This window comes from Littorina saxatilis, linkage group LG1 (genome assembly GCF_037325665.1).
Source record: "Littorina saxatilis isolate snail1 linkage group LG1, US_GU_Lsax_2.0, whole genome shotgun sequence".
NCBI lineage: Eukaryota > Metazoa > Mollusca > Gastropoda > Littorinimorpha > Littorinidae > Littorina > Littorina saxatilis.
In genome coordinates, this window is record NC_090245.1 from 80,769,035 (window position 1) to 80,781,433 (window position 12,399).

The 12,399-nt window shown below is 43.7% G+C and overlaps 1 protein-coding gene and 1 long non-coding RNA gene across 2 annotated transcripts in view; one reads left to right on the forward strand and one right to left on the reverse strand.

Moving 5' to 3' along the window:
* The window catches only part of LOC138981183 (kinetochore-associated protein 1-like), a 107,756-nt gene that overhangs the window by 56,986 nt on the left and 38,371 nt on the right, over positions 1-12,399 (forward strand). Inside the window, exons 36-38 of the mRNA XM_070354020.1 lie at positions 998-1,151; positions 1,509-1,711; positions 3,397-3,495. Of these exons, the coding sequence (XP_070210121.1) occupies positions 998-1,151; positions 1,509-1,711; positions 3,397-3,495 (456 nt within the window). The remainder of the gene's footprint in view (positions 1-997; positions 1,152-1,508; positions 1,712-3,396; positions 3,496-12,399) is intronic.
* LOC138981189 (uncharacterized) overlaps positions 1,465-12,399 on the reverse strand; it is a 34,639-nt gene continuing 23,704 nt past the window's right edge. Inside the window, exon 3 of the long non-coding RNA XR_011460584.1 lies at positions 1,465-1,600. This is a non-coding gene — a long non-coding RNA (uncharacterized lncRNA). The remainder of the gene's footprint in view (positions 1,601-12,399) is intronic.

Consider the following 12,399-nt stretch of genomic DNA (forward strand, 5'->3'; position numbering starts at 1 on the left):
AGCAACATCTATGGCATGTACAGAATATGTGAATTCGGGGCTTTATACAATAGATAGTGCTCATTTGCAATTTGTTTTCTTCTCTTTTGTCAGCACTGTAAGATATAGATGTTCTCGGATTGCAGGGTTTTGGCAATACCAAAGCGTTGAAAGTGGACAGAAATTATGATTCTGTAAGAAGCATGAAGGGAACATGCCATTACAATGTTTGCTAAAGATACAATAACGTCTTTGCACTGTAAAAGTTCATCATCAATTGCTTCTCTAGTATTGTTGGTGGCACTGGTGATTTCATTCATGAATGGAATCATTTTGATGAGGCATATATGAGACACGGTTTGTGTACATGCATTGCTAGTGATTTGTTAGGTACAGAGTTCACTGTTCAGTGAACATAAACACACGTACGTTGCAGGCTAAGTTGTTAGCTGCACGAGATATATACAGTTTTGCCTGCAATGAAAGGACACCCTTGGGAGCAGCCAAAAGTGTTCATGTGTTGCAGTTGTCCATTAACGACATTTATTTTTTGGTTTAGACATAGGGACAACAGAAAGTGTCCTTTCGCGGAGGTGTCCTGATCACAAGGGCCTCACGTTTTAGGTACCACTGTACCATCATTCTGTGCAAAATGCTAAATGCCAAGCTTTTCCACTGACAGATTGATGCGTCAGAGCCTGGACCCAGGTACCACTGTGCCATCATTCTTTGCAAAATGCTAATTGCCAAGCTTTTGCACTGACAGATTGATGCGTCAGAGCCTGGACCCAGGTACCACTGTGCCATCTTTCTTTGCAAAATGGTAAATGCCAAGCTTTTCCACTGACAGATTGATGCGTCAGAGCCTGGACCCAGGTACCACTGTGCCATCATTCTTTGCAAAATGGTAAATGCCAAGCTTTTCCACTGACAGATTGATGCGTCAGAGCCTGGACCCAGGTACCACTGTGCCATCATTCTTTGCAAAATGGTAAATGCCAAGCTTTTTCACTGACAGATGGATGCGTCAGAGCCTGGACCCAAGTGCCGAGAACCCCTGCAGATCTACACACTGGACACTGTATACACCGACGAGGCGCTCGTCATGAGTTCATCCATTGCTCTGCCCCTGGCGGCCTCCTCTCTTGCTGCCACCACTGCTGTTGTAGAAGGTTGATATGCTTTTCTGAAAGTGAATGGTGATCTTAAAGCAAAAGTTTTCTTTACCATGGAATGGATGCACATATGGAGAGGTGCAAGGCAATGACACACACAATGCTTGTGCTTTAGAGTGTAGCAATATCTTTTTAAAAATTGAAGTTATTGAAATATGCATGGGCACACACGCGCACACACACACACGCACAGACGCGCGCGCACAGACGCACACACACGCACACACACCCCAAACAATATTTTAGACAGGTTCCTTACCAGCTGAAAAAAAAGAGAAACAAGTTTGTTTTTGTTTGTTTTTTTCAAATAAGAATTCCTTGGTATGATAGTTTCACCATACCCTGTACAAACAGTGATAACAGGCGACGAAGACATAGAGGAGGATGAGGAGAACAGCGTGTCAGCGCAGAACACAGTCAGCCTCCTTCAGCCTGTGATCGCTCACCTGAGAGAGAACAGCCACCTGCAATTAGCACTGAGATACCTGATCTTCACCACTACTGCCCTGCAGCAGGCCTTGCTTCAGCACGACATGGGATTCCCCGAGTCCACTGAGGTACATAAAGGCTGGTTGATTAACCCTCACAGCTCCACTTTGCAATTTAGCAACAGCATATCTTACTCAGCCTGGATGTCACTTGAATTTACTTGTCAAATGAAATAAAATTTTCATCTCATAAATTTAAATTTTTTTTTAAAGCAAGTCAGTTGGTTCAAGAGATATAAGCAGCGGATGGACGAAACTACAGTCGAACTCGCTTAAGACGAATCACTGGGGATCGGAAAAAAAGTTCGTCTTAACCAAAATTCGTATTAAGAAAATTGATCGATTTTTTTAAATTTTTTTTTAATTTTTTTTTTTTAAGTCTTGTACATTTTATGGTGTTTCAATTTGTTTCTTTCGCAACTTTCATGCTGCTTCACGTTTAGACAATAAAGTGACATATTCAGGTACATGTTCATGTGTGTCTCATGTTGAGTGATGATTGTTGAGTTTGAGTGAGAGTGAGAACACAGATGTTTCATCCAGTTGTTACGTTTTTGGTCACACACACGCGCACACACTGACACTGTCCACATTCGCGGTGTTCCTATCATTTGTCCGGAATCACTTACCTTGGCGACGGGTAGCAAACCTTGGCCAATTTAGTTTTTTGTTTGTTTGTTGCAACATGATGTTCAAATCCAAATCGAAAGCACTGACTGACTGATAAACTATCGCGAACCGGCGAACGCAAACGTTGAGAGTGTGGTTTCCCTTGTCCAAGGGAAACCACTCTGGCATCTATATTTTTTGGAAATGGCTTCCGTTCGATGTTTCGTTTTTGGTATTCGCGAAGGAAATAAACGTCAGTCAGTCATTCATGTTCAGTGTCTGAGCTATCAATCACTTTGATTCTAAATTTGAAATTGTTTTGTGAGTACAGTGTAATCAGTTTAACTTTATTCAGTGATCGGTTGAGCAATGGTTCAAGCAGTCGACGCAAGGGAAGACTTTGACACACGTGTATTCAAACTTCTCAAATTCCCATGATATGTCGATCTCGGGACGAGTTTAAAGATTTCGTCATAAGCGTGAGTAAATTACAGACATTATGCATGCTTGGGAATCCAAAAAGTGCTCGTTATAAGCGTAAATTCGTTATAAAGAATTCGTTTTAAGCATTTTTTTTAAGCATGAAGAAAGAGGTATTCAGTTGGGAACTTAAAACTAATTCGTTATAAGTCAAAATTCGTAACTAGCGTGTTCGTTTTAAGTGGGTTCGACTGTAATATTTTGTGTGGCTGGTAGTAGTACAAAAGTGTGCTAAAAATCAAGAAGTAGAATGGACAGGCCTTAAAGGGTTAAAGCACAGTTAAGGCTTGTATGCTAGCAGTAACCCCTTTGGAAACGTTTTCCAGCAAATTTGAGATAAGGAAGACTAAGTGCCATACTTGGTACTAAGAGACACATGCAATGGGTTATTTAAAGCTCTATAACGATGATAAAGGATTAATTGAAGGTGAATAGAGGTTGGTAAACACCCTTTTCAAAGTCAGAGTTCCATTTCTTCATCATCATCTTACCCTTCTCCTTATCCTACTTTCATGGTGGAAACAGAAGTCTGAACATTTCATTTAGCACAGATAAGATATGATGTGGTGCTATGTGATGTTGATCCAAACCTAAAACCAAAGTGAACTTGACATATGACTATGTATTTATAGTAAAGTGTGGGCTTAATGCACTGTGTGTACCAGATGCAGACGTGGCTGAATGTACAGCGTTCAGTGATGCAAGCAGCGGAGAAAGCAGCAGTGCAGCTCTTCCGCAATCTAATGTCTGCACAGTTGCTCAAGGTAAGATACTAACTTCATTTCTATATTTGAACATGGTTTTCAGCATGTAGACAAGAGTGTTAGCACCTGAGTGTCCACAGGTGTACCCATATGACTACCTTTCCATGAATGCCAGCATACATCGATCTGACACAGCAGATGCCAATCATACAGATTAAATTACATTCTTATCCCAACTCACATACAGCAATTTACTTCAGTTTAGTGCTAGGACGCTGAATAGCATCGCCTTGATATTTTACAATGTGAAGTTAAAGAGCACGATATTGTGACTTTGTCAGAAACTTGGTTGTGTGACTCGATATCAAACGACAGTTTATGCCTCAAAGGATTTCATCCCCCAGTGCGTCTTGATAGGCCAGATGGATATGGAGGGGTAGCTGTTTATGTGAAAAACGATTTTATTTGCAAACCAAGGCCTGATTTGTTAATTCCAGGCCTTGAAGCAGTCTGGGTAGAAACTAAATTATTGCAAGAAACTGTGCTGGTTGGTTCATTTTACCGACCACCAGACTCTCGGATTGATTATTGGCACTTGGTTGACGAATCTGTAAAGCAAGTAATGAGAACACCACATAAATTTCTAATTCTTGGAGACTTTAACGAAGATTTTTTGAATAATCCATCTCCCCACTTTCTTAATTTAATACAAAAAAACAATCTGCACCAGCTCGTTACTGAACCCACACGTATTACAGAAACTAAATCCTCATGCATCGATCTGATCCTGACCACGAGTATAAACTTAATCAGTGAAGTCGTAGTGTTACCCCCCATTTGTAGTGACCATTCTGTGCCATGTGTAAAATTAACGTCACAGAGACTAAAAAAAGGTCAGTTCAAAAGGACTATATATAATTATGCCAAGTTAGATGTTGATACATTTTTGTTTGAATTGAACAAAATTGATCTTTTGAACAGTTTTAAATGCGTCCATTGACGAAGCTGCTGCCTTGTTTTCTGAACATTTATTCCGTGTTGCAAAAACATGTATGCCTGTTAAGATAATAACAGTACGTGAAGATGATGCCCCATGGATGACTGAACATATTTTACAATTACGAAACGCAAAAAATTGTATACATCAAGTTGCTAAGCGCTTAAATACACCTGAGCAGTGGGCATTATTCCGCCTGACTAGAAATCAGTATACAGATGAAATTCGTAAAAGAAAAAGAGATTATTTTCTAGAACTTGATGAGAGGATAAATTGTAAACAGAACTTCGGAAGCAAAAATTGGTGGCAACTTGTTAATTCCTTCTTGAAGAAAAAAGGTGTTGCATGTAACGAAATTCCACCGCTAGAAGATAATGGAAAAATTATTGATAACATTTGTGAAAAAACGATTTTGTTTAATAATTATTTTGAAAGCCAGTCTAAAGTTGAAAATCCAGACGATCCCCTGCCCGAGGCAAATTGGTGTAATACATCTTTATCGACTTTTGAATTAACAGAAGCTGAAGTTGTCCAAGTGTTAAGGAATTTAAATTTATCCAAGGCCGTGGGCCCTGACGGAATACATAATAAATTGCTTGTAGATGGATTACCTGTTATCGTTCCACCGCTTACAGTTCTCTTTAACAGATCCTTGTCTGAGGGTGTTTTTCCAGTTGTCTGGAAAACTGCTCACATTACGCCCATTTTTAAGAAAGGCGATAGGAGTGCTTGTTCCAACTACCGTCCAATCTCTTTGCTGAGTTGTATTGGGAAGGTGCTTGAAAAATGTATACAAATCCGTGTGTTTGGTTATTTGAAAAATTATGATTTGATTACACACTGCCAATCTGGTTTTATTGCTGGTGATTCGACTGTTTATCAACTATTGAGTATATATGATGATTTTTGTGTTGCACTTGATAAAAACATTATGTCACAGGCAATATTTTTTGATGTATCCAAAGCTTTTGATAAAGTCTGGCATCGCGGTCTGCTCCACAAGCTTGAGGCGATAGGTATAAGAGGTCCCTTGCTTGTTTGGTTTGAACATTACTTGAGCGATCGCAGACAAGCAGTAGTATTGAAAGGAACCAAATCAAGTTATGCTACCCCTTCTGCTGGTGTCCCTCAGGGTTCTGTCTTAGGACCTCTTTTATTTCTCATTTATATTAACGATATTGGTGTTGGTCTTGAATCAGTGTTGAAACTCTTTGCAGACGATACGAGTATGTACTTAAGTTTAGATAACGATGATGTACGAGCAGAGATTTTGAATTCTGATTTGGATAAAATTCGCACATGGGCTTCTAAATGGAAAGTCACTTTTAATTGTCAAAAGACAGAATTGTTGGACATTTGTAGGCAACAAAATGTTTTACTTCCACCATTGTATTTCGAAGATGCACACTTAGTTGATGTTGAAAATCACAAGCACCTTGGCGTCATTCTACAAGGTAATTGTAAATGGGATTCCCACATAAAAAGTCTAATTGCTAAATGTAGAAAGTCAATTGCGTGTTTTGGTTTATTCAAGCATCGTTTAAACAGAAAATCACTTGAAGTTATATATAAATCCTTTATGTTACCATTGTTTGATTATGCGGACGTTATCTGGGAAAACTGTACACAGTGTTTGGCAGACGAGTTGGAGACATTGCATCTCGATGCAATCCGAATCATTGTAGGTGCAGTACGTGGCACAAGCCACCAAAAACTGTATAACGAATCGGGTTTTGTGCCCCTGAAAGAAAGGCGACGTCGTCATAAACTTTTGCTGTATTATAAAATTGTAAATCGTTTAACCCCAGAATATTTATATTCCAAACTGCCGGTCCTGGTTTCCGATGTAAATCCTTACCACAGACGACGCCCTCTTGAACGTAAGTTTCCATTGTGCAGAAGTAAGTTATATAAATCTTCATTTTTTCCTTCAACGACAGCTTTGTGGAATAATCTTCCAGAAAATATACAACAAACGCAGTCAGTTGGTGAATTTAAAAGGTATTTGACCGATGGAGATGTTGTTGTTCCACCGTATTATTATCTAGGCAACCGCCAGGGACAGGTACTTCACAGCAGGTTGAGATTAAACATGAGCGATTTGCAACAAGACTTAGTTAACCGACACCTCTCTGATAATTTAGAATGTACGTGTGGAGCATGCCCGGAAGATTCTGAACATTTCTTATTACACTGTCCAAAATTTAAAGAACATAGAACCATTTTATTCAATAGTCTGCCAACACACGTTCTGGACTGCAAAACACTCTTGTTTGGAAATACTGATTTAACTATATCTTTGAACACGAAAATATTCTCTGTTGTACAAGACTATGTTATGTTAACTAATCGCTTCGGCTGATATTATATTAACTGTGCAATTGATGTAGCCAGGCATTCTCTCCCTCCCTCTCTCTCTCTCCCTCTCCCTCTCTCTCTCTCTCTCTCTCTCTCTCTCTCTCTCTCTCTCTCTCTCTCTCTCTCTCTCTCTCTCTCTCTCTCTTTACCCTATTTGTATAAAATATAATTAAAGATTATCAAGATAAGTGTTGAAGCTATCACTTGTTCGCCATGTTTTGCTATCTGAATGTGTATTGATTATAAGTTCAAGAACGTGTCCATAAGCAATCTGCTTGTTAACGTTCTCAATGTTGTTATTGTTTGAAACGTGTGTATGTGAATTTGAATAAACACGCTTAAACCAACAAGGGGAGGTCACCCTAAAAAAGAGCTACCTTGACCCCTTAACAGGACAAAGTCACACGTGACTTCCTGACCTTGCCGCCATCTTTGAATCATTCCATCTTCAGCGATCCGTGTCTACAGACGTGTTTTGATTTTGCTCCGGCTTTCAGCCGGTTTGTCTGACTTCTGCCTTTGTCAGACCCTGCCTTGGTACTTGCACACGGTCCCTCTGCTCCTACTGTGTGTTTGGGTGAGCTTTTTTGTCGTTTGTTATCGTTTTGTGACTTAGGTTTGGTCGAATACTTAGCTTTGTTTACATTTTTTCCGTTCGCCATGTCGGATAAGGAAAGAATAAAGATGCTAAGTTGGTGGCCGAGCCTTCTCCCACAAAGAAGCCTTCTCGTAAGTCGTAGAGTTCGGCATGTTAAGCTTTGATTAAAGTCACAGATCCTTGACTAAATCCTCGTTTGATGTGCGATAGACTTACCTAATTCTTCGGCTATGCCTAGTTTGCCTTCAGCTGCTTCACCGGTCTTGTCCGGTTCAGGCCCTGTTAGCGAGAAGCAGGATGTTTATGCTATTTTGCACTCCTTGAGTGCTCAGATATCCTCTCTTTCAGCCGAGTTTTCGTCTACCAAGGCTGAGATGTGTCTTTGCCTTCCGGTGTGGGAGGTGTGCGTTCCCTTGCCAGGGTGTGTGTTCCGCCTTTCTCCACTTTTACGTCCGCTGACGTTCACGCCTCGTTTGAGGGCAGCCGTGGTGTTTCCCTGCTGCGTTCCCAGGCCTCTTGGACTGACGACGATCAAGGTATTTATACTTCGCCAGTAACCGGGTTCTCCGGCCAAAACGAAGTGCGTGTTTGGAGAGAGTAGCCACACCGGTTCGTGTGCGCGAAAGCTTAGGCCCTCGGTCTACGTCGTTCCGATCGAGTGAACGTCTAGATCGAGGGAAAAGCCCAGACACGCGTTCGGTCTCTGACCGAACAGGGGAAGTGCGTCCTCCTACACTCCCTAGAGGAGCGGTGGGTGCGGCAGCACAGCTTTCACAGCTTTCCCCGCTTCCGCCTTACAGGCAGGAAGCAGTCCCTAGAGACGTACCGCTTGGGTATAAAATCCCTCGTGGGCGTCTCTTCCGGGCGACACTTCGTCGGACTATGGTAGTCACGGCGGAAGTGTCTTGCCTGACTTCACGGAAGTGAGGGACTACGAGTCGGATTTTGGCACTTCCGTCCAGGGGGACGAAGATGTCAACTTCCGCATACCGACTAAGCTTCCGCAAGCTCTGGCTTTAGCGGAGGAAGTGGCTTCACGGTATTTTGAGGAGGGGGTGACATTCCCCGCTTCCGCCCGCTGGGCAGGAAAGCAGTCCCTAGGGACACACTGCTTGGGTATCGCATCCCTTGTGTGTCGTCTCTTCTGGGTGACGCTTCGCCTGACTATTGTAGTCAGGGCGGAAGTTCGTTGCCTTGTTGCACGGATGTGCGGGATTATGAGTCGGATTTTGGTGCTTCTGTTCATGTTGACGAAGATGCCAACTTCCGTGTACTGGTTGAACTTCCGCTAGCACTGGCTTTGGCGGCGGAAGTTACTTCACGGTAGTTTGAGGAGGGTGCGGCAGCACTTGTAGGTTTGTTGCCCAACCTCCTTCCGCTTTGGGGGATTCCCGTTCTGCGAAGGACTGGGAACAGCAGTTCCGTTTGCGGAAATTCCCGTTGGTAGCGTTTGAGCTGTCTATGCTACTGACTACTGGGCAGTATGGCGGTGCGTTTCACGCTGTACCGTGGTTAACAGCACAAGGTCTGGCTCCTGTTTCAGCGCAGCCTTACCGTGCTTCTTTGTTTTTAGCCTCAGCTTTGCCTGCTGGTTTGGCTAAGAAGTTTACACTGCTGCATAATTCAGTCAATTTGATTGGCTCGTTTGCCTTGCCTCGTTCCACTTTTCCGGAACTTGCAGTCCTTAGGCAAGATGATACAGCAGAGACAGGGTAGTCCCGTTTTCGGAGAATTCTCTTTTGTCTTTGGAGTAACTGGCTTACGCTTGCTTGAGTTATCGTCTCTCTCTGAGACTTTGCAGAGATCTCTGTCGAGATTGATCGCGTCGTCATTAGACCCATTCAGGTTTCGTGACGATGCGGTAGAGAAAGTTGTCACTATTCTGGTAGGGAAGACGGCTACAGTAGAACAGTTTGTTATACTGAGTTCTCTTTCTTGTCTCTGGGGGAATAAGCACATGATCTTTTCGAGTTATCCTCTGTTTCGGGAACTTTGCAAGATTTTTTATAGAGCTCTATCTTCTCTGCTCTTGTTAACTTCGAGTTTCGTCGTGACGCACGGGAGAAGGATGTCATGTCGCTGCTAGCTACTTTGGCTAAAGTCTTTTGAACAGCGGAGCCTCCCAGCGCTTTTCTTGGCACATTGCTTGGCTCAGGTTGCAAACAAGAGGCGGATCTACTCCGCTCTTTGCTCTTTGCTTTTTGTGGTTCATCTTCTGGGAGAAGCGTGATCTGCGTCGGCTGGCCACATTTGGCCTTTATTTGGGCAAGATACGAAGCTAAGCAAACAAACATTGGGTTAAACCCTCTGCCTTAGGCAGCTTCGCGGTATGTACGCCCATCTTTGGTGCGGCATACCTCTTATTTTTGACTCACATGCGAAGCAAAAGTGAGTCTATGTACTCACCCGAGTCGTCCGTCCGTCCGTCCGTCCGTCCGTCCGGACGTCCGTCCGTCCGGCCGTCCGGAAAACTTTAACGTTGGATATTTCTTGGACACTATTCAGTCTATCAGTACCAAATTTGGCAAGATGGTGAATGGTGACAAGGCCCCAAAAAACATACATAGCATCTTGACCTTGCTTCAAGGTCAAGGTCGCAGGGGCCATAAATGTTGTCTAAAAAACAGCTATTGTTCACATTTTTTACATTTTCTCTGAAGTTTTTGAGATTGAATACCTCACCTATATATGATATATAAAGCAAAGTAAGCCCCATCTTTTGATACCAGTTTGGTTTACCTTGCTTCAAGTTCAAGGTCACAGGAGCTCTTCAAAGTTGGATTGTATACATATTTTGAAGTGACCTTGACCCTGAACTATGGAAGATAACTGTTTCAAACTTAAAAATTATGTGGGGCACATGTTATGCTTTCATCATGAGACACATTTGGTCACATATGATCAAGGTCAAGGTCACTTTGACCCTTATGAAATGTGACCAAAATAAGGTAGTGAACCACTAAAAGTGACCATATCTCAAGGTAGAAAGAGCCAATAAGCACCATTGTACTTCCTATGTCTTGAATTAACAGCTTTGTGTTGCATGACCTTGGATGACCTTGACCTTGGGTCAAGGTCACATGTATTTTGGTAGGAAAAATGTGTAAAGCAGTTCTTAGTGTATGATGTCATTGCTAGGTTTAGTTATTTGACCTTGACCCTGAAGGTCAAGGTCATGTAAAGGTCAAGGTCAAGCATGTGAGTCGTATGGGCTTTGCCCTTCTTTTTTTCACTTTCTAGGGTGAAGTTGCTAAGGCCTCAATTTTTGTTTTTTGCCTCTGTGGCGAAAAACAAGGCAGGCTGTTAAAACTATCTTAGCTTTTACGGCTTACGGAATAGCGCTTTTCTCATCAGGGTCATAAGCTTTGGTTTCTGACAAGGCGCCAGAACATGTCCAAATTATGGGCTCACATTCTGACTAGATTTTTAGGCTCACTGAGCCATTGCTCGTAACCTCTCAGTCGGAACTTTTCCGGCTAAGCCTACCTCTTGAGGCAGTGGCTTCTGTCAGTGACTTTCGCTGCGCAGCACAAAGGACTCGCAGGAATTCCTTAGTTTCAGCTTTTCTTTCTAAGAGGTTACGGAAAGAACTAAACACCATCATGTGGTTAAGCCTAGGTTTGGCACAGACGTTTTTAGCATTGGGGTTGTTTTTCTTCCACACGCAAAGACATACACCGTCGATTGGCTGGTACGCCCTTCACAGAGAAGGGTGGACAGGTTGCAAAGTCTGTTTTGTACTCTGTCCTTGTTAAAGAGAGCGGCTGTAAGTGTTCTGACCTCTCTTCTTGGCCAAATGGAATCGATGGCCACTCTTGTGCCCTTAGGCAGAGTCCACAAGCGGCCATTTCAGGCTGCCCTGAGTTCGCTGTGGAAGCCTTCTCTTCAGGGCTGGGAGACGGTAGTCTCTCTTGAAAGCTGGTTTCGGCACACAACGAGGCAGTGGCTGCTCCCTGGGATTTCACAGGGAGTGCCAATCTTGTTTGCCCCCCCCGGACGAGTTTCTGTTCACAGACGCGTCTATGGAGGGCTGGGGTGCCCATCTTTCTGTTCACACTGCGTCAGGTCTGTGGAACGAGACGCAGAGTGGGGGGCACGTTTAATGCCCTAGAGTTAGAGGCTGTTTTCCTGGGACTCCAATCGTTTCTGTCTATGGTCAGGAACGAACAAATTGGGGTTCGCACAGACAACACGACCATGGCGGCCTATATTGACAAACAGGGAGGCACTTTGTCTCTCGCTCTTTCTGTCAGGTCAGGTCAGATTCTTGCCTGGGGCAGCCAGCACCTTATTCTGTTGTCCGCGAAGTACATCCCAGGCCAACTTAACGTTCTTGCGGACTACCTCAGTCGCCCGTCGCGACGATGCACACGGAGTAGACTCTGACTCATCAGGTCCTACAACGTCTGGGTCGCATTTCAGCAAGCCTACAGTCGATCTGGTTGTGACAAGATTCTCCTGCAGGCTTCAGGTCTTTGTCTCCCCCTTTCCAGACCCAGAGGCGTGGGAAACAGACGCCCTCGAAGTAAACTGGTCGCGTCTGATAGTCTATGCTTTCCCCCCGTTTCATTTCTTGGGAAAGGTTCTCAGGAAGGCGGAGCTGGGACAGCCTTGCTTGGTGTTGGTGGCCCCTTGGTGGCCCAGCCAACATTGGTTCCCCGTCCTCCTTCGCCTCGCAGACGGCCCTCCCTTCTTTCTAGGTCGCTGCGCCGTTCTGGCTCCTCAGACGCTACTTTAGGCTTTGTCTGAAAGGCCCACAGGGAATCGACCAGCACTGTTTATGCGTCGCACTGGTCAGCTTGGACAAAGTGGTGCTCGGAGAATGGAGTTACTGCTACTTCACCTCGCTCTATGCATGTAGCAAATCATCTCTCGTGTTTGGCTGCTCAGGGCTCGGCTCCTTCTTTTTTGAGAGTCAGGCGCTCAGCCTTTTCTTCTACTCTGAAGCAATTAGGGCATAGCATTAACCTGGGCGGTGTAATTGCTAGTGTTCTTAAGGGGGCAGCGATTG